At 55.7% G+C, this 26,692-nt stretch overlaps 1 protein-coding gene across 5 annotated transcripts in view; it reads right to left on the reverse strand.

The window, feature by feature from the left end:
- Positions 1-424: 424 nt before the first annotated feature.
- Positions 425-26,692, reverse strand: part of AHNAK2 (AHNAK nucleoprotein 2) — a 68,529-nt gene continuing 42,261 nt past the window's right edge. For 4 of the 5 annotated variants that reach the window (XM_085547788.1, XM_085547791.1, XM_085547792.1 and 1 more), the window contains one exon: positions 425-26,440. In XM_085547788.1, coding sequence (XP_085403914.1) covers positions 1,424-26,440 — 25,017 coding nt within the window. In that variant the 3' untranslated portion in view covers positions 425-1,423. The remainder of the gene's footprint in view (positions 26,441-26,692) is intronic. The other variant, XM_085547793.1, reaches the window with a different exon arrangement.

Consider the following 26,692-nt stretch of genomic DNA (forward strand, 5'->3'; position numbering starts at 1 on the left):
GGTTATTGCTGTCTCAGGCCTCAGTTTTAGCTGACCTCATCCTTTCTGTAAAGATGCAGAAATGGAGAACACCTCAAGCCCTACAACCCAGTATGCTTCCTTTATAACTAAATTTCTAAGCAATTTTGTCTCTTTTCCCTGTTGTCAAGAGAATATGGAGAAAGAAAATACAGGACGAGAAAAGCACCACAAAGCTCAACTGCACACGCAAATCTGCAAAACTCAGAAATGCAATGGGTGAAAAGTCTCAGATTAGTTTGCATCCAACACCATCGTATTTAGAAAACATGCTGCCATTAAGCAGCCATTTCAGCAGACAGTGGGTGATAATCGAATCTTATGCAAATTTAAGCTGGTGTTTCCTGCTGTGGTTTTGAAGATGAGCCAACGGTGGTGGCACTAGCAGTAATTCAGGCTACTCGTGTTACTTTTCATGTAGTGAATTTATTGTGAATTAAGAATATAGTGTTTTAATGATACATATGAAGGCTGTCATATATGCACTCTGTTTTTGGCTGTGCACTTGAGAGAAGCATTAATATAAACAAAGAGGTAAATAACTATATACATCTCCTTTCCCAGAAAATATCTGAAGCAGTTCCACCGAAGTGTGGCAGATCATTCTGTGCATTCAGCTATTCAGTAAATATACACATAAAAATTTATTTATCCACATTTTTATAACAGTTATCACCATTATTTAGGTACCTTAAAAATGTGAAATAATTAAATGTGGGGTGTGTTGGTTTGTTTGGTCTTGAATTTATTTATTTATTAGTCTTTTAAGGCTAAATATGACCCAGCATGATAATAAAAAGAAGAACATATGAAGAGAGGAAGGGGTGAAGCCTCTGTCTGTCTACACTAGTATTTTGTTTTTATTTTCCTTTTTAAAATGATTGTGGAGTATGTGTCTACTTGAGCTGAAATAAAGAAAGATGCTTTAGTAAGAAAACAAAAATAGGTCCGAGAGATCCAAAATCTAAACAGGTAAATATAATTCTCATAGTACTAGTTTATGCTCTGCTCTGCAAATAATATGTCATCTAATCCTAACTGGTGTGTTTTTGAGAAGCATATTTAACAAGACATTTGACTGTAATTGAGTCTTCCAAAGGTTTCATGGTTCAGGTATTTTTTCAGACTTTATTATGAACTCTCCTGTACCTGTAGCAGTTTTTGCCTTTGGAGCAGATTTGGAAAGATCGGTATTTTTATTACTACACAGTATAGCACATTCAAGTACAGGAAGATTTAGATGTGGTAAATTCTCTTCAAGGAACTGTTTTTTATAAATGTCACCTTAAGGTTTTGTTTAATTTTTGGTTACTGGCAAATTAGGAAAACTTTCTTTTTTCTTTTTTTTCTGTTATCTCAGTGTAGATTATTCTGTTTTCACTGGGTGGTTGGCAGGAGACAGTCTTCATTTGGTTGTATCTCCAGGGATATTAAGTTGACGAGCTTTTTCTTCCTCCAACAAGATCAGCTCAGTCCTTGCTGAAGATGTAACGATAGTTTGAGAAACTGGAATGTTAGATGAGGTCCCACCGATTTCTTGTTTTTCACTCTCTCCTACTTCTTTAGGTGATAAGCTTTCTTGTGCATCAAAAAACACATCAGGTTTATCTGAAGGGCTGTCTTCATCTGATATTCTTCTCTCTTTATGACCTGTCTCTTCTTTGTCAACAGTCTTAGCCTTTTTGGAAGGAGATGTGAAACCCAGTTTGGGAAATCTGAACCATCCAGTTTTTTCAGTTTGCTTAGAAGAATCACTAACTGATGTGTCAGCAGGTTTCGTATCTTCTGACCTCGTTTCTTCTGATTTTTTTACTTCTGTTTTTGAATCTGAACTTGTTTCATCACCAGAAGATGAAAAGCCAATACTTGGAAGCCAAAATTTGAATCTTCCAGGAGATCTTTTGCTGTCAGTCTTTTCTTTTTCATTAGTTACATACTTCTCTTCGTCTTCTTGTGCTTCAGCTGTATCCCCATCTTTAGAGGAAGGAGTTACCTTTAGAGATAAGGCAGTTACTTTCTCTGGTGCCTTATCAGGATGATTCTCTTCAGGTTTACTGGAGGGCTTTACTTCAGCAGCAAATGCTGAAGGTAAACCTATCATTCCACTAGATTCTTCAACATTGCTGTATGGTTTGTCAGATGGTTTAAGCTCAGCAGTGTCAGTCCTCTGTGCAGTTACTGCAAAACTTTCATCAGAACGTTCAGATTTGTTCACAGATGTATTTTCCATTGATGGGCTCTGCTGGACTAGCACTTCTAAGTTGCTGTGTGATTCAGGCAACTTCGCCTTGAGCAATGAAAATCCCAAAGTAGCAGTTTTTACTTCTGATGAGAGAATCTCTGATTCCTTCACTATCTGGGTAGAGTAAATTTCACACCTTTCAATAGAAACATGTTCAGGTTCTACTTTCTCTCTTACTTCTTGGCCTTCTATGTATGACCAATGAATGTCTTGCCCCGCATTTGAAAGGCAGGAATCTATGGTAGCAGTCATCTGTGCTGTTTTAATGTCAGGTTCAATCAGCGTTAGAATTTTGCTTTTTGCTTTTTTAATATCGCCTTCCAGAGTCTCTGGTATTTCCTCAGGGGTAGTAGAGCTTGCTTGCAAATGCACCACTTCAATGTCAGCACTAGTTCCTTTTGGATCTGTTACCACTTTTGACAGTGAAACATCAGCTTCACTTGGGAGACCTGTGAAAGTGAATCTTGGTATTCTTAGTTTGGGAATTTTTATATTTACTTCTGGACCATCTTGTGATTTGTCCACTGTTTCCACTGTTATTCTAGTAGATGATTCTGTGTGATCTGAAGTTGGACTTGTCAGGCCAATGGATCCTTCTGATTTTTGAAACTGCATTTCCGCTCTGCCTATTTCAGTTTTAGACACTGAAACAACTCCTGACTTTGGCAAACTGATACCATCTTCAAAACTCTTCACTTCTGAATGCAATACTCCAAACTTTGGAATCTTAAACTTGTATGTTTTAATTTTACTTGTTTCTGCTCTGTCTTCTACTTGCGCTTCCACATTTGCAGACATGTCCTTTTCAACACATTTCACTTGACATTTCATTTCAGTATCTACCCTCTCAATTTCAACATCCATTTTCACTTTAGGAACATCTACCTTTACATCTTCCATCTTAGCTGTAACACGAACAGCATCTTCTGATTCCTTTGCAGTAGCCCACTCACCTGTAGGCCATTTTAACTCACTGTCTTTTCCTGTAAATTTCATCTCACTTGTCCCTGTCTTTACTGTTTTAATCACTTTCCCTTGATTTTGAAGGTCTAATTCTCCCTTTGGAAGACTTGCATCTATTTTTTCCTGTGTTCCATCCAGAGTAATTTCACCTGATGACGCTTTCAATTCTGCACAGAAAGTCTTTAGTTCAGTGGAGCTTTCTACCTTTGAAGTATCAATATCCTGTAATTTAACTTCTTGCTCTTGAAGAGTCAGAGTACCCATAGGGAACTTACGTGGTGAACTGTTATCTTTGTCAATTATTGACGCACTTATTTCTGTTTTAGATAATCCCCCTGAAGACACTGTGAATTCTGAACTGTGTGTTTTTTGTCCTTCAGCACCACGCTTAACTACATCTGCATACGTTTCAGTTTTTGGAATACTTTCTCTGCTATTTCTTCTTTCTGCAGATAATAAAATATCTCCTTCTACCTTTGGCAAGCTAATAACAGAACTCTCCACAGAATCTCCTAATTTTGGAATCTCTTCTTTTCCAGTAGTAATTTTATCTTCAGTTTGTACTTCAGCAGAAGGAATGCCTGCCTGAGGTTTTTCCAGACTTCTTTCAACATCACCATCACCTTTCTTTTCCTTTAAGGATGTGCGGCCAAATCCTGGTATTTTGAATTTTGGCATTTTAAACCATCCCTGATGTTCTTCAGTCCGAGCTTCTTCAGCTTTCATTTCTTCTTCTGATTTGATTTCTTTCTCCTCAAGGCTCTCTGTGTGTCCATCTGTCACTGCTTTAAACTCTGACTGGGGGCTCATGTCTACCTTTGGAGCTTCAGTGACAGCTGTCAGGACTTGAGGTGTTTTTGCCTTTGAAGCATAAACCTCTAGCTCAGGATCTGACATATCAGATGTGAGTTCTGATGCTGGCACTCTCCCCGCAATATCAGCTACTTCTGTTGTCATTTTCAGCTGAGGTAGCTCAGCTTCTGATTTTGGAGAGCTGATCTCTGGCTCTGGGCCTTTCCCTTTTGTCAGGGAGATTCCAAACTTTGGCTTCTGGAATTTGGGCATTTTAATCTGTATGTCGTGACCTTCCAATTTCGTCTTTCTTCCATCCATAACTAATGATCCTTCAGTTGCTATTTTGATGTTTCTTGGTTCAACTGAAGTTTCTCCTTCAGGGAACTCAATGCCTGTTTTTTGAATTGAATCTTTATCAGAACTTGATTTTAGGGCAACCCGTTGGAAACTCTCCTCTGAGGCAGTCATAGCAGCATCAGTCTTGGCTGAGCTGACTCCCAGATCAGCTTGGAAGGCTTCAGTTTTGGAAAGCTCTGAATTGGGGCTCTTAACTGCAGCTGTTTTTATGCTTATTTGTGCCCCTTCTTCTGTCTGTGTGGAATGACTTCTTTCTATATCAGGTATCTGTATTGAATCAACTCCATCTCTTTCTGTTTTAGTTACAGTACTTCCAGCCTCAACTTTTGATGAATGTCCTTGAGATTTGGGAATCTTGATCTTGGAAAGTGAAATTTTAGGCATGACAAACTGAGGCTTTTTAATTGGACTTTTTTGTTGATCTTTTCCAGCAGGTATTTCCAGATCAAGGGCAGGCCCGGCTCCTTGATCATCAGCTACAGTCCCTTCCACTTCTATGTCTATTCCACCTGACACTGCAGCAACTTTATTGTCTTCTAAATTTGCTCCAGAATCCGCCTTAACAGTTGCTTCCTTCTTTGGTGACCAACTGAAGGATGGAAGTTTGAATTTTGGCATTTTGAAATGACCTTCTTTCTCTTCTCCGTCTTCATTCTCACGCTTTGTTTCCTCTTTAATTTTCAGTGCCATGTCTGAATCTTGAACATCACTGTCTGTTTTTAAGACAGAAATCTCACCTGTTGAGAAGTGAGTATCAGCTTCTGGTGCCTTCTTTTCAGCTTTGGTTATTTTCAATTTAGACCTAGAGGATTCTTTTCCTTCACCACATTCCACCTCCAAATTTGGTGCTTCCATGGCAATGTCAGCTATTTCTGTCATTGCTTTTAGTTGGGAAACCTTGGCTTCAGATCTGGTTTGGCTGACCTCCTTTTCTGATCCTTTCCCTTTAGAAAGTGTCATTCCAAACTTGGGCATTTGGAATTTTGACATTTTTGTTTTCCCTTCAGTACCTTCAACTTTTATTTCTACACCACTCATGGTAATTTCACTTGATGATCTTTCAACACTTGTCTCAGGACTCTTCATCTCAAGCGAGGCCTCAGTTGTCATCTTAGTATCTGAGGAAGGAATAACATCAAAAGCTGATTTCAGAGTTAGGTCATCTTGTTCAGAAGCTGTAAGTATGACCTCACCTGCAGGCATGCTAATATCCATTTCTGTTTTGGGTCCTTCAACTTCAGGTTTGGAAAATTCCACAGTGGAAACTCTAATTTTCGGCATCTTTACACTCATTTCTGCTGTTTCTCCACTACTCCCTTTGTCAGATTTCTGTACTGAAGCGTCTCCACTTTTTTCTTGTATGAGATCACAAACATCAGTTTCGAGTATGGGCAGAGAGCCCTGGACTTTTTGACCCTTCACTTTAGTAAGTGAGATCTTTGGCATGATAAATTGAGACTTCTTGGTTTTGCCCTTTACACCATCTTTTCCTGTTGCTATATCTAATTCCACATGAAGGTCTTGATTCTCAGGGGTAATTGGTGCTAATTTAGATTCTGTATCTCCAGGTAAAATAGTGGATTCTCCCATATGTCCTTCAGCCTCAGAAGGAGCAACAGCTTCTTTCTTTGGAGACCAACTAAATGGCAGTAGTTTAAATTTTGACATTTTAAATCTGCTTTCTTTCTCCTCAGTGTCCTTCTCATCAGAAATTAATTCCTGCTCTTTCCTGTACTCTGGGCCACGGATATCCATTTCTAATTTTGGCATAGTAACATCTGGTGATGGGAGATTAACATCCAACTTGGATTCACCTGCAGCAAATTCAGGTGAGGGCTTTTGCAATTTTAGGCCAAACTCAGATTCAGGAATCTGAGATGGATTTTCAACATCAAACATTTCAGATGTCATCTTTTCCTTGGAAAATTCAGTTTCCGTTTTGGAACCAATGTCACTTTCTAACTGTTTTCCTTTTGACCAAGAAATTCCAAACTTAGGTTTTCTGAATTTAGGAATTTTAACAGTGTACTCAGTGTCACCAACAGACACCTCAGCAGGTAGCGTTTTCACAACTCCTGGCTTCATAATTCCTTCCTCACAAGAACCATCTACATTCAAAATCTCAAAATCCGTAAAAGAAATATTCATATCAGCAGAAGATGATAGTTTTAATTCAGATTCTGAAACGTTAGTTTGATATTTGGTAAGAGTTATATCCCCTTTTGATAATGGGGAATCTTGTTCAAATTTAGAACTAATATCAACTTTGGAGAAACCCAAACTAGGAATTCGAAATTTACTACTTTTAGAAGAGACGTCTCCCTTAAAGTCAGGAACAAGTTTACTTGCAACACCACCAGAAATAACTGCAGGAGACTGCTCAGATACAGAATAGCAAATAGATTCTGACTCAGAACATTCAATACTAGACTTACTTTGAAGATCATTCTTTGAACTTTTTGAAAGTGAAACTCTGGGCATACTAAAGAAAGAACTTTTGGATTCCTCCTTCGCAAAAGATAAAATAGAGATAACACCACTGCCAGGTGCTTGGATCTCGGCTCCGGGCAGGGTCACGTCGACTTCGGCGGTTGCCGAGGGTGCCGTCAGCTGGGGCTCCTTGAGGCTCACGTCCACATCGGTGGCTACGGTGCCCTTGGCCTCTCTGCTGCTGGACCAGCCAAAGGAAGGCATGCCAAACTTGGGCATTTTGAACTTGCCGTCTTTTGCCTTCGTGGCCTCCTTCTCTGGGGCTTTTGCTTCTCCTTCGAGGCTGAGCGTCGCCTCGGGCGCCTGCAGGTCGACGGCGGCCTTTGGAAGGGTGATGTCGACGGAGGGCAGGCTGATGTCCACCTTGGGGGCTTTGATGTCAGCTTTGGGCATTTTCAGGGAGGGCTTTTCCAGTTTCCAGCCAGCCCCTTCTGTTTTGGCACCGGCAGTGTCAACCTTGAGGTCCAGGGAGGGGCCTTCCCCTGTGACCGTCACGGTGCCGGAGGGCAGCTCGACCTCTGCGCTGGGCAGGCTGACCTCGCCTTCGGGCAGTTCCGCCTTGGGCACCGACACGCCGAATTTGGGCTTGTCGAACTTGGGCATCTTAAACTTGCCTTTGAGGCCCGGGGCTTCCAGCTCGGCTCCGTCGAGCGAGCCTTCAGCAGAGGGCACCTTCACGTCGACCTTGGGCGCCTGGATGTCGAGGGAGCCCTCCACGGCGGGCGGCTTGATGTCGGTGGCTGAGATGCTGATGTCGACGGCGCCGGCCTTGACCTCTGCCTCAGGGAGGCTGGCGTCCAGCTTGGGCACGCTGACGTCCACCTCGACTTTGGGCGCCTTGACGGTTGGCTTGGAGAAGGCCACGCTGGGCACCTTGACTTTTGGCATGTGTAGTTTCATGCCGCCGCCCTCCGCTTTGCCGGCAGCCACGTCCAGGCTGCCTTCAGCATCGGGGCCCTGCAGGGCGAGCTCGCCCTCGGTGATTTCGCCCTGGGCTTTGGGCAGCGAGATCTCGGCCTTTGGCAGGCTGACCTGCACGTGGGGAGCTTTGACTTTGGGCAGCTTGACGCTGGGCATCTTGACGTCGGGCATTTTGAACCGTCCTTTCTCCGCATCTGCGCCGGCGGCCGCCTCGATGGTCACGTCGACGCCGGGCGCTTGGATCTCGGCCCCGGGCAGGGTCACGTCGACTTCGGCGGTTGCCGAGGGTGCCGTCAGCTGGGGCTCCTTGAGGCTCACGTCCACATCGGCGGCTACGGTGCCTTTGGCCTCTCTGCTGCTGGACCAGCCAAAGGAAGGCATGCCAAACTTGGGCATTTTGAACTTGCCGTCTTTTGCCTTCGTGGCCTCCTTCTCTGGGGCTTTTGCTTCCCCTTCGAGGCTGAGCGTCGCCTCGGGCGCCTGCAGGTCGACGGCGGCCTTTGGAAGGGTGATGTCGACGGAGGGCAGGCTGATGTCCACCTTGGGGGCTTTGATGTCAGCTTTGGGCATTTTCAGGGAGGGCTTTTCCAGTTTCCAGCCAGCCCCTTCTGTTTTGGCACCGGCAGTGTCAACCTTGAGGTCCAGGGAGGGGCCTTCCCCTGTGACCGTCACGGTGCCGGAGGGCAGCTCGACCTCTGCGCTGGGCAGGCTGACCTCGCCTTTGGGCAGTTCCGCCTTGGGCACCAACACGCCGAATTTGGGCTTGTCGAACTTGGGCATCTTAAACTTGCCTTTGAGGCCCGGGGCTTCCAGCTCGGCTCCGTCGAGCGAGCCTTCGGCAGAGGGCACCTTCACGTCGACCTTAGGCGCCTGGATGTCGAGGGAGCCCTCCACGGCAGGCGGCTTGATGTCGGTGGCTGAGATGCTGATGTCGACAGCGCCGGCCTTGACCTCTGCCTCAGGGAGGCTGGCGTCCAGCTTGGGCACGCTGACGTCCACCTCGACTTTGGGCGCCTTGACGGTTGGCTTGGAGAAGGCCACGCTGGGCACCTTGACTTTTGGCATGTGTAGTTTCATGCCGCCGCCCTCCGCTTTGCCGGCAGCCACGTCCAGGCTGCCTTCAGCATCGGGGCCCTGCAGGGCGAGCTCGCCCTCGGTGATTTCGCCCTGGGCTTTGGGCAGCGAGATCTCGGCCTTTGGCAGGCTGACCTGCACGTGGGGAGCTTTGACTTTGGGCAGCTTGACGCTGGGCATCTTGACGTCGGGCATTTTGAACCGTCCTTTCTCCGCATCTGCGCCGGCGGCCGCCTCGATGGTCACGTCGACGCCGGGCGCTTGGATCTCGGCCCCGGGCAGGGTCACGTCGACTTCGGCGGTTGCCGAGGGTGCCGTCAGCTGGGGCTCCTTGAGGCTCACGTCTACATCGGCGGCTACGGTGCCTTTGGCCTCTCTGCTGCTGGACCAGCCAAAGGAAGGCATGCCAAACTTGGGCATTTTGAACTTGCCGTCTTTTGCCTTCGTGGCCTCCTTCTCTGGGGCTTTTGCTTCCCCTTTGAGGCTGAGCGTCGCCTCGGGCGCCTGCAGGTCGACGGCGGCCTTTGGAAGGGTGATGTCGACGGAGGGCAGGCTGATGTCCACCTTGGGGGCTTTGATGTCAGCTTTGGGCATTTTCAGGGAGGGCTTTTCCAGTTTCCAGCCAGCCCCTTCTGTTTTGGCACCGGCAGTGTCAACCTTGAGGTCCAGGGAGGGGCCTTCCCCTGTGACCGTCACGGTGCCGGAGGGCAGCTCGACCTCTGCGCTGGGCAGGCTGACCTCGCCTTTGGGCAGTTCCGCCTTGGGCACCGACACGCCGAATTTGGACTTGTCGAACTTGGGCATCTTAAACTTGCCTTTGAGGCCCGGGGCTTCCAGCTCGGCTCCGTCGAGCGAGCCTTCGGCAGAGGGCACCTTCACGTCGACCTTAGGCGCCTGGATGTCGAGGGAGCCCTCCACGGCGGGTGGCTTGATGTCGGCGGCTGAGATGCTGATGTCGACGGCGCCGGCCTTGACCTCTGCCTCAGGGAGGCTGGCGTCCAGCTTGGGCACGCTGACGTCCACCTCGACTTTGGGCGCCTTGACGGTCGGCTTGGAGAAGGCCACGCTGGGCACCTTGACTTTTGGCATGTGTAGTTTCATGCCGCCGCCCTCCGCTTTGCCGGCAGCCACATCCAGGCTGCCTTCAGCATCGGGGCCCTGCAGGGCGAGCTCGCCCTCGGTGATTTCGCCCTGGGCTTTGGGCAGCGAGATCTCGGCCTTTGGCAGGCTGACCTGCACGTGGGGAGCTTTGACTTTGGGCAGCTTGACGCTGGGCATCTTGACGTCGGGCATTTTGAACCGTCCTTTCTCCGCATCTGCGCCGGCGGCCGCCTCGATGGTCACGTTGACGCCGGGCGCTTGGATCTCGGCCCCGGGCAGGGTCACGTCGACTTCGGCGGTTGCCGAGGGTGCCGTCAGCTGGGGCTCCTTGAGGCTCACGTCCACATCGGCGGCTACGGTGCCCTTGGCCTCTCTGCTGCTGGACCAGCCAAAGGAAGGCATGCCAAACTTGGGCATTTTGAACTTGCCGTCTTTTGCCTTCGTGGCCTCCTTCTCTGGGGCTTTTGCTTCCCCTTCGAGGCTGAGCGTCGCCTCGGGCGCCTGCAGGTCGACGGCGGCCTTTGGAAGGGTGATGTCGACGGAGGGCAGGCTGATGTCCACCTTGGGGGCTTTGATGTCAGCTTTGGGCATTTTCAGGGAGGGCTTTTCCAGTTTCCAGCCAGCCCCTTCTGTTTTGGCACCGGCAGTGTCAACCTTGAGGTCCAGGGAGGGGCCTTCCCCTGTGACCGTCACGGTGCCGGAGGGCAGCTCGACCTCTGCGCTGGGCAGGCTGACCTCGCCTTCGGGCAGTTCCGCCTTGGGCACCGACACGCCGAATTTGGACTTGTCGAACTTGGGCATCTTAAACTTGCCTTTGAGGCCCAGGGCTTCCAGCTCGGCTCCGTCGAGCGAGCCTTCGGCAGAGGGCACCTTCACGTCGACCTTAGGCGCCTGGATGTCGAGGGAGCCCTCCACGGCGGGCAGCTTGATGTCGGCGGCTGAGATGCTGATGTCGACGGCGCCGGCCTTGACCTCTGCCTCAGGGAGGCTGGCGTCCAGCTTGGGCACGCTGACGTCCACCTCGACTTTGGGCGCCTTGACGGTCGGCTTGGAGAAGGCCACGCTGGGCACCTTGACTTTTGGCATGTGTAGTTTCATGCCGCCGCCCTCCGCTTTGCCGGCAGCCACGTCCAGGCTGCCTTCAGCATCGGGGCCCTGCAGGGCGAGCTCGCCCTCGGTGATTTCGCCCTGGGCTTTGGGCAGCGAGATCTCGGCCTTTGGCAGGCTGACCTGCACGTGGGGAGCTTTGACTTTGGGCAGCTTGACGCTGGGCATCTTGACGTCGGGCATTTTGAACCGTCCTTTCTCCGCATCTGCGCCGGCGGCCGCCTCGATGGTCACGTCGACGCCGGGCGCTTGGATCTCGGCCCCGGGCAGGGTCACGTCGACTTCGGCGGTTGCCGAGGGTGCCGTCAGCTGGGGCTCCTTGAGGCTCACGTCCACATCGGCGGCTACGGTGCCATTGGCCTCTCTGCTGCTGGACCAGCCAAAGGAAGGCATGCCAAACTTGGGCATTTTGAACTTGCCGTCTTTTGCCTTCATGGCCTCCTTCTCTGGGGCTTTTGCTTCCCCTTCGAGGCTGAGCGTCGCCTTGGGCGCCTGCAGGTCGACGGCGGCCTTTGGAAGGGTGATGTCGACGGAGGGCAGGCTGATGTCCACCTTGGGGGCTTTGATGTCAGCTTTGGGCATTTTCAGGGAGGGCTTTTCCAGTTTCCAGCCAGCCCCTTCTGTTTTGGCACCGGCAGTGTCAACCTTGAGGTCCAGGGAGGGGCCTTCCCCTGTGACCGTCACGGTGCCGGAGGGCAGCTCGACCTCTACGCTGGGCAGGCTGACCTCACCTTCGGGCAGTTCCGCCTTGGGCACCGACACGCCGAATTTGGGCTTGTCGAACTTGGGCATCTTAAACTTGCCTTTGAGGCCCGGGGCTTCCAGCTCGGCTCCGTTGAGCGAGCCTTCGGCAGAGGGCACCTTCACGTCGACCTTAGGCGCCTGGATGTCGAGGGAGCCCTCCACGGCGGGCGGCTTGATGTCGGCGGCTGAGATGCTGATGTCGACGGCGCCGGCCTTGACCTCTGCCTCAGGGAGGCTGGCGTCCAGCTTGGGCACGCTGACGTCCACCTCGACTTTGGGCGCCTTGACGGTCGGCTTGGAGAAGGCCACGCTGGGCACCTTGACTTTTGGCATGTGTAGTTTCATGCCGCCGCCCTCCGCTTTGCCGGCAGCCACGTCCAGGCTGCCTTCAGCATCGGGGCCCTGCAGGGCGAGCTCGCCCTCGGTGATTTCGCCCTGGGCTTTGGGCAGCGAGATCTCGGCCTTTGGCAGGCTGACCTGCACGTGGGGAGCTTTGACTTTGGGCAGCTTGACGCTGGGCATCTTGACGTTGGGCATTTTGAACCGTCCTTTCTCCGCATCTGCGCCGGCGGCCGCCTCGATGGTCACGTCGACGCCGGGCGCTTGGATCTCGGCCCCGGGCAGGGTCACGTCGACTTCGGCGGTTGCCGAGGGTGCCGTCAGCTGGGGCTCCTTGAGGCTCACGTCCACATCGGCGGCTACGGTGCCCTTGGCCTCTCTGCTGCTGGACCAGCCAAAGGAAGGCATGCCAAACTTGGGCATTTTGAACTTGCCGTCTTTTGCCTTCGTGGCCTCCTTCTCTGGGGCTTTTGCTTCCCCTTCGAGGCTGAGCGTCGCCTCGGGCGCCTGCAGGTCGACGGCGGCCTTTGGAAGGGTGATGTCGACAGAGGGCAGGCTGATGTCCACCTTGGGGGCTTTGATGTCAGCTTTGGGCATTTTCAGGGAGGGCTTTTCCAGTTTCCAGCCAGCCCCTTCTGTTTTGGCACCGGCAGTGTCAACCTTGAGGTCCAGGGAGGGGCCTTCCCCTGTGACCGTCACGGTGCCGGAGGGCAGCTCGACCTCTGCGCTGGGCAGGCTGACCTCACCTTCGGGCAGTTCCGCCTTGGGCACCGACACGCCGAATTTGGGCTTGTCGAACTTGGGCATCTTAAACTTGCCTTTGAGGCCCGGGGCTTCAAGCTCGGCTCTGTCGAGCGAGCCTTCGGCAGAGGGCACCTTCACGTCGACCTTAGGTGCCTGGATGTCGAGGGAGCCCTCCACGGCGGGCGGCTTGATGTCGGCGGCTGAGATGCTGATGTCGACGGCGCCGGCCTTGACCTCTGCCTCAGGGAGGCTGGCGTCCAGCTTGGGCACGCTGACGTCCACCTCGACTTTGGACGCCTTGACGGTCGGCTTGGAGAAGGCCACGCTGGGCACCTTCACTTTTGGCATGTGTAGTTTCATGCCGCCGCCCTCCGCTTTGCCGGCAGCCACATCCAGGCTGCCTTCAGCATCGGGGCCCTGCAGGGCGAGCTCGCCCTCGGTGATTTCGCCCTGGGCTTTGGGCAGCGAGATCTCGGCCTTTGGCAGGCTGACCTGCACGTGGGGAGCTTTGACTTTGGGCAGCTTGACGCTGGGCATCTTGACGTCGGGCATTTTGAACCGTCCTTTCTCCGCATCTGCGCCGGCGGCCGCCTCGATGGTCACGTTGACGCCGGACGCTTGGATCTCGGCCCCGGGCAGGGTCACGTCGACTTCGGCGGTTGCCGAGGGTGCCGTCAGCTGGGGCTCCTTGAGGCTCACGTCCACATCGGCGGCTACGGTGCCCTTGGCCTCTCTGCTGCTGGACCAGCCAAAGGAAGGCATGCCAAACTTGGGCATTTTGAACTTGCCGTCTTTTGCCTTCGTGGCCTCCTTCTCTGGGGCTTTTGCTTCCCCTTCGAGGCTGAGCATCGCCTCGGGCGCCTGCAGGTCGACGGCGGCCTTTGGAAGGGTGATGTCGACGGAGGGCAGGCTGATGTCCACCTTGGGGGCTTTGATGTCAGCTTTGGGCATTTTCAGGGAGGGCTTTTCCAGTTTCCAGCCAGCCCCTTCTGTTTTGGCACCGGCAGTGTCAACCTTGAGGTCCAGGGAGGGGCCTTCCCCTGTGACCGTCACGGTGCCGGAGGGCAGCTCGACCTCTACGCTGGGCAGGCTGACCTCGCCTTTGGGCAGTTCCGCCTTGGGCACCGACACGCCGAATTTGGACTTGTCGAACTTGGGCATCTTAAACTTGCCTTTGAGGCCCGGGGCTTCCAGCTCGGCTCCGTCGAGCGAGCCTTCGGCAGAGGGCACCTTCACGTCGACCTTAGGCGCCTGGATGTCGAGGGAGCCCTCCACGGCGGGCAGCTTGATGTCGGCGGCTGAGATGCTGATGTCGACGGCGCCAGCCTTGACCTCTGCCTCAGGGAGGCTGGCGTCCAGCTTGGGCACGCTGACGTCCACCTCGACTTTGGGCGCCTTGACGGTCGGCTTGGAGAAGGCCACGCTGGGCACCTTGACTTTTGGCATGTGTAGTTTCATGCCGCCGCCCTCCGCTTTGCCGGCAGCCACGTCCAGGCTGCCTTCAGCATCGGGGCCCTGCAGGGCGAGCTCGCCCTCGGTGATTTCGCCCTGGGCTTTGGGCAGCGAGATCTCGGCCTTTGGCAGGCTGACCTGCACGTGGGGAGCTTTGACTTTGGGCAGCTTGACGCTGGGCATCTTGACGTCGGGCATTTTGAACCGTCCTTTCTCCGCATCTGCGCCGGCGGCCGCCTCGATGGTCACGTCGACGCCGGGCGCTTGGATCTCGGCCCCGGGCAGGGTCACGTCGACTTCGGCGGTTGCCGAGGGTGCCGTCAGCTGGGGCTCCTTGAGGCTCACGTCCACATCGGCGGCTACGGTGCCCTTGGCCTCTCTGCTGCTGGACCAGCCAAAGGAAGGCATGCCAAACTTGGGCATTTTGAACTTGCCGTCTTTTGCCTTTGTGGCCTCCTTCTCTGGGGCTTTTGCTTCCCCTTCGAGGCTGAGCGTCGCCTCGGGCGCCTGCAGGTCGACGGCGGCCTTTGGAAGGGTGATGTCGACGGAGGGCAGGCTGATGTCCACCTTGGGGGCTTTGATGTCAGCTTTGGGCATTTTCAGGGAGGGCTTTTCCAGTTTCCAGCCAGCCCCTTCTGTTTTGGCACCGGCAGTGTCAACCTTGAGGTCCAGGGAGGGGCCTTCCCCTGTGACCGTCACGGTGCTGGAGGGCAGCTCGACCTCTACGCTGGGCAGGCTGACCTCGCCTTCGGGCAGTTCCGCCTTGGGCACCGACACGCCGAATTTGGGCTTGTCGAACTTGGGCATCTTAAACTTGCCTTTGAGGCCCGGGGCTTCCAGCTCGGCTCCGTCGAGCGAGCCTTCGGCAGAGGGCACCTTCACGTCGACCTTAGGCGCCTGGATGTCGAGGGAGCCCTCCACGGCGGGCAGCTTGATGTCGGCGGCTGAGATGCTGATGTCGACGGCGCCAGCCTTGACCTCTGCCTCAGGGAGGCTGGCGTCCAGCTTGGGCACGCTGACGTCCACCTCGACTTTGGGCGCCTTGACGGTCGGCTTGGAGAAGGCCACGCTGGGCACCTTGACTTTTGGCATGTGTAGTTTCATGCCGCCGCCCTCCGCTTTGCCGGCAGCCACGTCCAGGCTGCCTTCAGCATCGGGGCCCTGCAGGGCGAGCTCGCCCTCGGTGATTTCGCCCTGGGCTTTGGGCAGCGAGATCTCGGCCTTTGGCAGGCTGACCTGCACGTGGGGAGCTTTGACTTTGGGCAGCTTGACGCTGGGCATCTTGACGTCGGGCATTTTGAACCGTCCTTTCTCCGCATCTGCGCCGGCGGCCGCCTCGATGGTCACGTCGACGCCGGGCGCTTGGATCTCGGCCCCGGGCAGGGTCACGTCGACTTCGGCGGTTGCCGAGGGTGCCGTCAGCTGGGGCTCCTTGAGGCTCACGTCCACATCGGCGGCTACGGTGCCCTTGGCCTCTCTGCTGCTGGACCAGCCAAAGGAAGGCATGCCAAACTTGGGCATTTTGAACTTGCCGTCTTTTGCCTTTGTGGCCACCTTCTCTGGGGCTTTTGCTTCCCCTTCGAGGCTGAGCGTCGCCTCGGGCGCCTGCAGGTCGACGGCGGCCTTTGGAAGGGTGATGTCGACGGAGGGCAGGCTGATGTCCACCTTGGGGGCTTTGATGTCAGCTTTGGGCATTTTCAGGGAGGGCTTTTCCAGTTTCCAGCCAGCCCCTTCTGTTTTGGCACCGGCAGTGTCAACCTTGAGGTCCAGGGAGGGGCCTTCCCCTGTGACCGTCACGGTGCCGGAGGGCAGCTCGACCTCTACGCTGGGCAGGCTGACCTCGCCTTCGGGCAGTTCCGCCTTGGGCACCGACACGCCGAATTTGGGCTTGTCGAACTTGGGCATCTTAAACTTGCCTTTGAGGCCCGGGTCTTCCAGCTCGGCTCCGTCGAGCGAGCCTTCAGCAGAGGGCACCTTCACGTCGATCTTGGGCGCCTGGATGTCGACGGAGCCCTCCACGGCGGGCAGCTTGATGTCGGCGGCTGAGATGCTGATGTCGACGGCGCCGGCCTTGACCTCTGCCTCAGGGAGGCTGGCGTCCAGCTTGGGCACGCTGACGTCCACCTCGACTTTGGGCGCCTTGACGGTCGGCTTGGAGAAGGCCACGCTGGGCACCTTGACTTTTGGCATGTGTAGTTTCATGCCGCCGCCCTCCGCTTTGCCGGCAGCCACGTCCAGGCTGCCTTCAGCATCGGGGCCCTGCAGGGCGAGCTCGCCCTCGGTGATTTCGCCCTGGGCTTTGGGCAGCGAGATCTCGGCCTTTGGCAGGCTGACCTGCACGTGGGGAGCTTTGACTTTGGGCAGCTTGACGCTGGGCATCTTGACGTCGGGCATTTTGAACCGTCCTTTCTCCGCATCTGCGCCGGCGGCCGCCTCGATGGTCACGTCGACGCCAGGCGCTTGGATCTCGGCCCCGGGCAGGGTCACGTCGACTTCGGCGGTTGCCGAGAGTGCCGTCAGCTGGGGCTCCTTGAGGCTCACGTCCACATCGGCGGCTACGGTGCCCTTGGCCTCTCTGCTGCTGGACCAGCCAAAGGAAGGCATGCCAAACTTGGGCATTTTGAACTTGCCGTCTTTTGCCTTCGTGGCCTCCTTCTCTGGGGCTTTTGCTTCTCCTTCGAGGCTGAGCGTCGCCTCGGGCGCCTGCAGGTCGACGGCGGCCTTTGGAAGGGTGATGTCGACGGAGGGCAGGCTGATGTCCACCTTGGGGGCTTTGATGTCAGCTTTGGGCATTTTCAGGGAGGGCTTTTCCAGTTTCCAGCCAGCCCCTTCTGTTTTGGCACCGGCAGTGTCAACCTTGAGGTCCAGGGAGGGGCCTTCCCCTGTGACCGTCACGGTGCCGGAGGGCAGCTCGACCTCTGCGCTGGGCAGGCTGACCTCGCCTTCGGGCAGTCCCGCCTTGGGCAACGACACGCCGAATTTGGGCTTGTCGAACTTGGGCATCTTAAACTTGCCTTTGAGGCCCGGGGCTTCCAGCTCGGCTCCGTCGAGCGAGCCTTCGGCAGAGGGCACCTTCACGTCGACCTTAGGCGCCTGGATGTCGAGGGAGCCCTCCACGGCGGGCAGCTTGATGTCGGCGGCTGAGATGCTGATGTCGACGGCGCCAGCCTTGACCTCTGCCTCAGGGAGGCTGGCGTCCAGCTTGGGCACGCTGACGTCCACCTCGACTTTGGGCGCCTTGACGGTCGGCTTGGAGAAGGCCACGCTGGGCACCTTGACTTTTGGCATGTGTAGTTTCATGCCGCCGCCCTCCGCTTTGCCGGCAGCCACGTCCAGGCTGCCTTCAGCATCGGGGCCCTGCAGGGCGAGCTCGCCCTCGGTGATTTCGCCCTGGGCTTTGGGCAGCGAGATCTCGGCCTTTGGCAGGCTGACCTGCACGTGGGGAGCTTTGACTTTGGGCAGCTTGACGCTGGGCATCTTGACGTCGGGCATTTTGAACCGTCCTTTCTCCGCATCTGCGCCGGCGGCCGCCTCGATGGTCACGTCGACGCCGGGCGCTTGGATCTCGGCCCCGGGCAGGGTCACGTCGACTTCGGCGGTTGCCGAGGGTGCCGTCAGCTGGGGCTCCTTGAGGCTCACGTCCACATCGGCGGCTACGGTGCCCTTGGCCTCTCTGCTGCTGGACCAGCCAAAGGAAGGCATGCCAAACTTGGGCATTTTGAACTTGCCGTCTTTTGCCTTCGTGGCCTCCTTCTCTGGGGCTTTTGCTTCCCCTTCGAGGCTGAGCGTCGCCTCGGGCGCCTGCAGGTCGACGGCGGCCTTTGGAAGGGTGATGTCGACGGAGGGCAGGCTGATGTCCACCTTGGGGGCTTTGATGTCAGCTTTGGGCATTTTCAGGGAGGGCTTTTCCAGTTTCCAGCCAGCCCCTTCTGTTTTGGCACCGGCAGTGTCAACCTTGAGGTCCAGGGAGGGGCCTTCCCCTGTGACCGTCACGGTGCCGGAGGGCAGCTCGACCTCTGCGCTGGGCAGGCTGACCTCACCTTCGGGCAGTTCCGCCTTGGGCACCGACACGCCGAATTTGGGCTTGTCGAACTTGGGCATCTTAAACTTGCCTTTGAGGCCCGGGGCTTCCAGCTCGGCTCCGTCGAGCGAGCCTTCGGCAGAGGGCACCTTCACGTCGACCTTAGGCGCCTGGATGTCGAGGGAGCCCTCCACGGCGGGCAGCTTGATGTCGGCGGCTGAGATGCTGATGTCGACGGCGCCGGCCTTGACCTCTGCCTCAGGGAGGCTGGCGTCCAGCTTGGGCACGCTGACGTCCACCTCGACTTTGGGCGCCTTGACGGTCGGCTTGGAGAAGGCCACGCTGGGCACCTTGACTTTTGGCATGTGTAGTTTCATGCCGCCGCCCTCCGCTTTGCCGGCAGCCACGTCCAGGCTGCCTTCAGCATCGGGGCCCTGCAGGGCGAGCTCGCCCTCGGTGATTTCGCCCTGGGCTTTGGGCAGCGAGATCTCGGCCTTTGGCAGGCTGACCTGCACGTGGGGAGCTTTGACTTTGGGCAGCTTGACGCTGGGCATCTTGACGTCGGGCATTTTGAACCGTCCTTTCTCCGCATCTGCGCCGGCGGCCGCCTCGATGGTCACGTCGACGCCGGGCGCTTGGATCTCGGCCCCGGGCAGGGTCACGTCGACTTCGGCGGTTGCCGAGGGTGCCGTCAGCTGGGGCTCCTTGAGGCTCACGTCCACATCGGCGGCTACGGTGCCCTTGGCCTCTCTGCTGCTGGACCAGCCAAAGGAAGGCATGCCAAACTTGGGCATTTTGAACTTGCCGTCTTTTGCCTTCGTGGCCTCCTTCTCTGGGGCTTTTGCTTCCCCTTCGAGGCTGAGCGTCGCCTCGGGCGCCTGCAGGTCGACGGCGGCCTTTGGAAGGGTGATGTCGACGGAGGGCAGGCTGATGTCCACCTTGGGGGCTTTGATGTCAGCTTTGGGCATTTTCAGGGAGGGCTTTTCCAGTTTCCAGCCAGCCCCTTCTGTTTTGGCACCGGCAGTGTCAACCTTGAGGTCCAGGGAGGGGCCTTCCCCTGTGACCGTCACGGTGCCGGAGGGCAGCTCGACCTCTGCGCTGGGCAGGCTGACCTCACCTTCGGGCAGTTCCGCCTTGGGCACCGACACGCCGAATTTGGGCTTGTCGAACTTGGGCATCTTAAACTTGCCTTTGAGGCCCGGGGCTTCCAGCTCGGCTCCGTCGAGCGAGCCTTCGGCAGAGGGCACCTTCACGTCGACCTTAGGCGCCTGGATGTCGAGGGAGCCCTCCACGGCGGGCAGCTTGATGTCGGCGGCTGAGATGCTGATGTCGACAGCGCCAGCCTTGACCTCTGCCTCAGGGAGGCTGGCGTCCAGCTTGGGCATGCTGACGTCCACCTCGACTTTGGACGCCTTGACGGTCGGCTTGGAGAAGGCCACGCTGGGCACCTTGACTTTTGGCATGTGTAGTTTCATGCCGCCGCCCTCCGCTTTGCCGGCAGCCACGTCCAGGCTGCCTTCAGCATCGGGGCCCTGCAGGGCGAGCTCGCCCTCGGTGATTTCGCCCTGGGCATTGGGCAGCGAGATCTCGGCCTTTGGCAGGCTGACCTGCACGTGGGGAGCTTTGACTTTGGGCAGCTTGACGCTGGGCATCTTGACGTCGGGCATTTTGAACCGTCCTTTCTCCGCATCTGCGCCGGCGGCCGCCTCGATGGTCACGTCGACGCCAGGCGCTTGGATCTCGGCCCCGGGCAGGGTCACGTCGACTTCGGCGGTTGCCGAGAGTGCCGTCAGCTGGGGCTCCTTGAGGCTCACGTCCACATCGGCGGCTACGGTGCCCTTGGCCTCTCTGCTGCTGGACCAGCCAAAGGAAGGCATGCCAAACTTGGGCATTTTGAACTTGCCGTCTTTTGCCTTCGTGGCCTCCTTCTCTGGGGCTTTTGCTTCTCCTTCGAGGCTGAGCGTCGCCTCGGGCGCCTGCAGGTCGACGGCGGCCTTTGGAAGGGTGATGTCGACGGAGGGCAGGCTGATGTCCACCTTGGGGGCTTTGATGTCAGCTTTGGGCATTTTCAGGGAGGGCTTTTCCAGTTTCCAGCCAGCCCCTTCTGTTTTGGCACCGGCAGTGTCAACCTTGAGGTCCAGGGAGGGGCCTTCCCCTGTGACCGTCACGGTGCCGGAGGGCAGCTTGACCTCTGCGCTGGGCAGGCTGACCTCGCCTTCGGGCAGTCCCGCCTTGGGCAACGACACGCCGAATTTGGGCTTGTCGAACTTGGGCATCTTAAACTTGCCTTTGAGGCCCGGGGCTTCCAGCTCGGCTCCGTCGAGCGAGCCTTCGGCAGAGGGCACCTTCACGTCGACCTTAGGCGCCTGGATGTCGAGGGAGCCCTCCACGGCGGGCAGCTTGATGTCGGCGGCTGAGATGCTGATGTCGACGGCGCCGGCCTTGACCTCTGCCTCAGGGAGGCTGGCGTCCAGCTTGGGCACGCTGACGTCCACCTCGACTTTGGGCGCCTTGACGGTCGGCTTGGAGAAGGCCACGCTGGGCACCTTGACTTTTGGCATGTGTAGTTTCATGCCGCCGCCCTCCGCTTTGCCGGCAGCCACGTCCAGGCTGCCTTCAGCATCGGGGCCCTGCAGGGCGAGCTCGCCCTCGGTGATTTCGCCCTGGGCTTTGGGCAGCGAGATCTCGGCCTTTGGCAGGCTGACCTGCACGTGGGGAGCTTTGACTTTGGGCAGCTTGACGCTGGGCATCTTGACGTCGGGCATTTTGAACCGTCCTTTCTCCGCATCTGCGCCGGCGGCCGCCTCGATGGTCACGTCGACGCCGGGCGCTTGGATCTCGGCCCCGGGCAGGGTCACGTCGACTTCGGCGGTTGCCGAGAGTGCCGTCAGCTGGGGCTCCTTGAGGCTCACGTCCACATCGGCGGCTACGGTGCCCTTGGCCTCTCTGCTGCTGGACCAGCCAAAGGAAGGCATGCCAAACTTGGGCATTTTGAACTTGCCGTCTTTTGCCTTCGTGGCCTCCTTCTCTGGGGCTTTTGCTTCTCCTTCGAGGCTGAGCGTCGCCTCGGGCGCCTGCAGGTCGACGGCGGCCTTTGGAAGGGTGATGTCGACGGAGGGCAGGCTGATGTCCACCTTGGGGGCTTTGATGTCAGCTTTGGGCATTTTCAGGGAGGGCTTTTCCAGTTTCCAGCCAGCCCCTTCTGTTTTGGCACCGGCAGTGTCAACCTTGAGGTCCAGGGAGGGGCCTTCCCCTGTGACCGTCACGGTGCCGGAGGGCAGCTTGACCTCTGCGCTGGGCAGGCTGACCTCGCCTTCGGGCAGTCCCGCCTTGGGCAACGACACGCCGAATTTGGGCTTGTCGAACTTGGGCATCTTAAACTTGCCTTTGAGGCCCGGGGCTTCCAGCTCGGCTCCGTCGAGCGAGCCTTCGGCAGAGGGCACCTTCACGTCGACCTTAGGCGCCTGGATGTCGAGGGAGCCCTCCACGGCGGGCAGCTTGATGTCGGCGGCTGAGATGCTGATGTCGACGGCGCCGGCCTTGACCTCTGCCTCAGGGAGGCTGGCGTCCAGCTTGGGCACGCTGACGTCCACCTCGACTTTGGGCGCCTTGACGGTCGGCTTGGAGAAGGCCACGCTGGGCACCTTGACTTTTGGCATGTGTAGTTTCATGCCGCCGCCCTCCGCTTTGCCGGCAGCCACGTCCAGGCTGCCTTCAGCATCGGGGCCCTGCAGGGCGAGCTCGCCCTCGGTGATTTCGCCCTGGGCTTTGGGCAGCGAGATCTCGGCCTTTGGCAGGCTGACCTGCACGTGGGGAGCTTTGACTTTGGGCAGCTTGACGCTGGGCATCTTGACGTCGGGCATTTTGAACCGTCCTTTCTCCGCATCTGCGCCGGCGGCCGCCTCGATGGTCACGTCGACGCCAGGCGCTTGGATCTCGGCCCCGGGCAGGGTCACGTCGACTTCGGCGGTTGCCGAGGGTGCCGTCAGCTGGGGCTCCTTGAGGCTCACGTCCACATCGGCGGCTACGGTGCCCTTGGCCTCTCTGCTGCTGGACCAGCCAAAGGAAGGCATGCCAAACTTGGGCATTTTGAACTTGCCGTCTTTTGCCTTCGTGGCCTCCTTCTCTGGGGCTTTTGCTTCCCCTTCGAGGCTGAGCGTCGCCTCGGGCGCCTGCAGGTCGACGGCGGCCTTTGGAAGGGTGATGTCGACGGAGGGCAGGCTGATGTCCACCTTGGGGGCTTTGATGTCAGCTTTGGGCATTTTCAGGGAGGGCTTTTCCAGTTTCCAGCCAGCCCCTTCTGTTTTGGCACCGGCAGTGTCAACCTTGAGGTCCAGGGAGGGGCCTTCCCCTGTGACCGTCACGGTGCCGGAGGGCAGCTCGACCTCTGCGCTGGGCAGGCTGACCTCGCCTTCGGGCAGTTCCGCCTTGGGCACCGACACGCCGAATTTGGGCTTGTCGAACTTGGGCATCTTAAACTTGCCTTTGAGGCCCGGGGCTTCCAGCTCGGCTCCGTCGAGCGAGCCTTCGGCAGAGGGCACCTTCACGTCGACCTTAGGCGCCTGGATGTCGAGGGAGCCCTCCACGGCGGGCAGCTTGATGTCGGCGGCTGAGATGCTGATGTCGACGGCGCCGGCCTTGACCTCTGCCTCAGGGAGGCTGGCGTCCAGCTTGGGCACGCTGACGTCCACCTCGACTTTGGGCGCCTTGACGGTCGGCTTGGAGAAGGCCACGCTGGGCACCTTCACTTTTGGCATGTGTAGTTTCATGCCGCCGCCCTCCGCTTTGCCGGCAGCCACGTCCAGGCTGCCTTCAGCATCGGGGCCCTGCAGGGCGAGCTCGCCCTCGGTGATTTCGCCCTGGGCTTTGGGCAGCGAGATCTCGGCCTTTGGCAGGCTGACCTGCACGTGGGGAGCTTTGACTTTGGGCAGCTTGACGCTGGGCATCTTGACGTCGGGCATTTTGAACCGTCCTTTCTCCGCATCTGCGCCGGCGGCCGCCTCGATGGTCACGTCGACGCCGGGCGCTTGGATCTCGGCCCCGGGCAGGGTCACGTCGACTTCGGCGGTTGCCGAGGGTGCCGTCAGCTGGGGCTCCTTGAGGCTCACGTCCACATCGGCGGCTACGGTGCCCTTGGCCTCTCTGCTGCTGGACCAGCCAAAGGAAGGCATGCCAAACTTGGGCATTTTGAACTTGCCGTCTTTTGCCTTCGTGGCCTCCTTCTCTGGGGCTTTTGCTTCCCCTTCGAGGCTGAGCGTCGCCTCGGGCGCCTGCAGGTCGACGGCGGCCTTTGGAAGGGTGATGTCGACGGAGGGCAGGCTGATGTCCACCTTGGGGGCTTTGATGTCAGCTTTGGGCATTTTCAGGGAGGGCTTTTCCAGTTTCCAGCCAGCCCCTTCTGTTTTGGCACCGGCAGTGTCAACCTTGAGGTCCAGGGAGGGGCCTTCCCCTGTGACCGTCACGGTGCCGGAGGGCAGCTCGACCTCTGCGCTGGGCAGGCTGACCTCACCTTCGGGCAGTTCCGCCTTGGGCACCGACACGCCGAATTTGGGCTTGTCGAACTTGGGCATCTTAAACTTGCCTTTGAGGCCCGGGGCTTCCAGCTCGGCTCCGTCGAGCGAGCCTTCGGCAGAGGGCACCTTCACGTCGACCTTAGGCGCCTGGATGTCGAGGGAGCCCTCCACGGCGGGCAGCTTGATGTCGGCGGCTGAGATGCTGATGTCAACAGCGCCAGCCTTGACCTCTGCCTCAGGGAGGCTGGCGTCCAGCTTGGGCATGCTGACGTCCACCTCGACTTTGGACGCCTTGACGGTCGGCTTGGAGAAGGCCACGCTGGGCACCTTGACTTTTGGCATGTGTAGTTTCATGCCGCCGCCCTCCGCTTTGCCGGCAGCCACGTCCAGGCTGCCTTCAGCATCGGGGCCCTGCAGGGCGAGCTCGCCCTCGGTGATTTCGCCCTGGGCTTTGGGCAGCGAGATCTCGGCCTTTGGCAGGCTGACCTGCACGTGGGGAGCTTTGACTTTGGGCAGCTTGACGCTGGGCATCTTGACATCAGGCATTTTGAACCGTCCTTTCTCCGCTTCTGCGCCGGCGGCCGCCTCGATGGTCACGTCGACGCCAGGCGCTTGGATCTCGGCCCCGGGCAGGGTCACGTCGACTTCGGCGGTTGCCGAGGGTGCCGTCAGCTGGGGCTCCTTGAGGCTCACGTCCACATCGGCGGCTACGGTGCCCTTGGCCTCTCTGCTGCTGGACCAGCCAAAGGAAGGCATGCCAAACTTGGGCATTTTGAACTTGCCGTCTTTTGCCTTCGTGGCCTCCTTCTCTGGGGCTTTTGCTTCCCCTTCGAGGCTGAGCGTCGCCTCGGGCGCCTGCAGGTCGACGGCGGCCTTTGGAAGGGTGATGTCGACGGAGGGCAGGCTGATGTCCACCTTGGGGGCTTTGATGTCAGCTTTGGGCATTTTCAGGGAGGGCTTTTCCAGTTTCCAGCCAGCCCCTTCTGTTTTGGCACCGGCAGTGTCAACCTTGAGGTCCAGGGAGGGGCCTTCCCCTGTGACCGTCACGGTGCCGGAGGGCAGCTCGACCTCTGCGCTGGGCAGGCTGACCTCGCCTTCGGGCAGTTCCGCCTTGGGCACCGACACGCCGAATTTGGGCTTGTCGAACTTGGGCATCTTAAACTTGCCTTTGAGGCCCGGGTCTTCCAGCTCGGCTCCGTCGAGCGAGCCTTCAGCAGAGGGCACCTTTACGTCGATCTTGGGCGCCTGGATGTCGAGGGAGCCCTCCACGGCGGGCGGCTTGATGTCGGCGGCTGAGATGCTGATGTCGATGGCACCGGCCTTGACCTCTGCCTCAGGCAGGCTGGCGTCCAGCTTGGGCACGCTGACGTCCACCTCGACTTTGGGCGCTTTGGTAGTCATCTTGTCAGTTTTGTGCTTTTCTGTTTTCAGTGATTCATCCTTTGCAGTTCCCCAGGTGAATGTAGGTAGTTTAAACTTTGGTAATCTTTGTTTTATTTCTTTTTCATCAACATCTTTTTCTTCTTTCATTTCTGCAATTTCAATCATTGATGTTTTGTCAGTTCTCTTTATGTTTTTGTCTTCTGTATTTTCTTTTGTTACTGTGAAATTGTTTTCAACTTTGCTGTCTTTTGGTAACTGTTTGTCATCTTCTTCTTGTTTTTGTCTTGTTTCCATTGTCTCGCATGGCTGTAATTCAGCTCTAGCTGTACCTATTTCTAAATCTCTTTCCTCTATGTACACTTTTGCTTTGTGATCCATTATGTCTCCTTTAATTCCATTTTCTCCTTCTGTTTTATCTTCTGTTCCTTTTTGTTTCTTTTTTCGGGATTTTGATGATGTTTTTGGTGCTTGTTTTGTTGGTGTTTCTTTCAGATCTGCTTCTAAACTGGGCTTTGATACTTTTCTTGTTTTATCTTGTACTTCAGGTGCAGTATACTTCAATGTTGATTCATTTTCCTTTTCATTTTTAATGCTTATTTCAACTTCAGGGCACTTTTTTGCGTAAGTGGGAATACCATTTTCCACATATTTTTTGTCTTTTGTTGAAGTTTCATTTAATTCCTCTGTTTCCATTTCAGAAGCTGAAGCAGTATATTCAACAGTCAGTATTTCAGGACCTTCCAGGCTCATATCTTCATTATGTATCTTTTGTTTTTCATATAACAATGTAGTACTTATTTCTTTTTTTTGCTTGTCTTGATTTTCTGTTTTGGATCTGTGCATTCTGAATCCAATACTAGGGAACTTCAGTTTCTTTTGGCTTCCTTTTTTTTGTTTGATATGAATTTCTTGTTGAGACTCTGTATCTGTGCTTGTAGGGGAAATATCCTGTATAGCAGGCTCATATGCATCTGATGTACTGTGAGATCTTCTGTGTCCCAGTATCTTTTTATTTTTAATTGACTGGAATTTTGGCCATGATAATCTGTCTTTTTTAGGTCTTTTGCTTCTTCCTACCCTTTGGTTTACAATTAAGGTTTCTCTGTCTTCTTCTGAAGTAGCTTTTCCTGAAATGTGCAGTGTTTCTTCAGGAATGGTTTCACTGAGTTCTTTATCCTGAAAGAACAAATGGTAGTTACTAAATAAGTTGTAAAATAATATGGAAACAACACAGAGCAAAACAGGTAGTATGAAATATATAGAAAATTGAGCTTCGTATTCACATTATGTACCTGCTACATTAAAAAAAATCCTAAAAATGGAGTAGATAATTAAGTAGATTGTTATTACTATTAAGTAAATAAATTACATGACTGTAATACATAGATTTAAGAAGGCGCGCCTTCTTTGCAAAACACTGCAGTAAAT

This window comes from Coturnix japonica, chromosome 5, assembly GCF_054131305.1.
Source record: "Coturnix japonica strain WE chromosome 5, WE-NBRP24, whole genome shotgun sequence".
Lineage (NCBI taxonomy): Eukaryota > Metazoa > Chordata > Aves > Galliformes > Phasianidae > Coturnix > Coturnix japonica.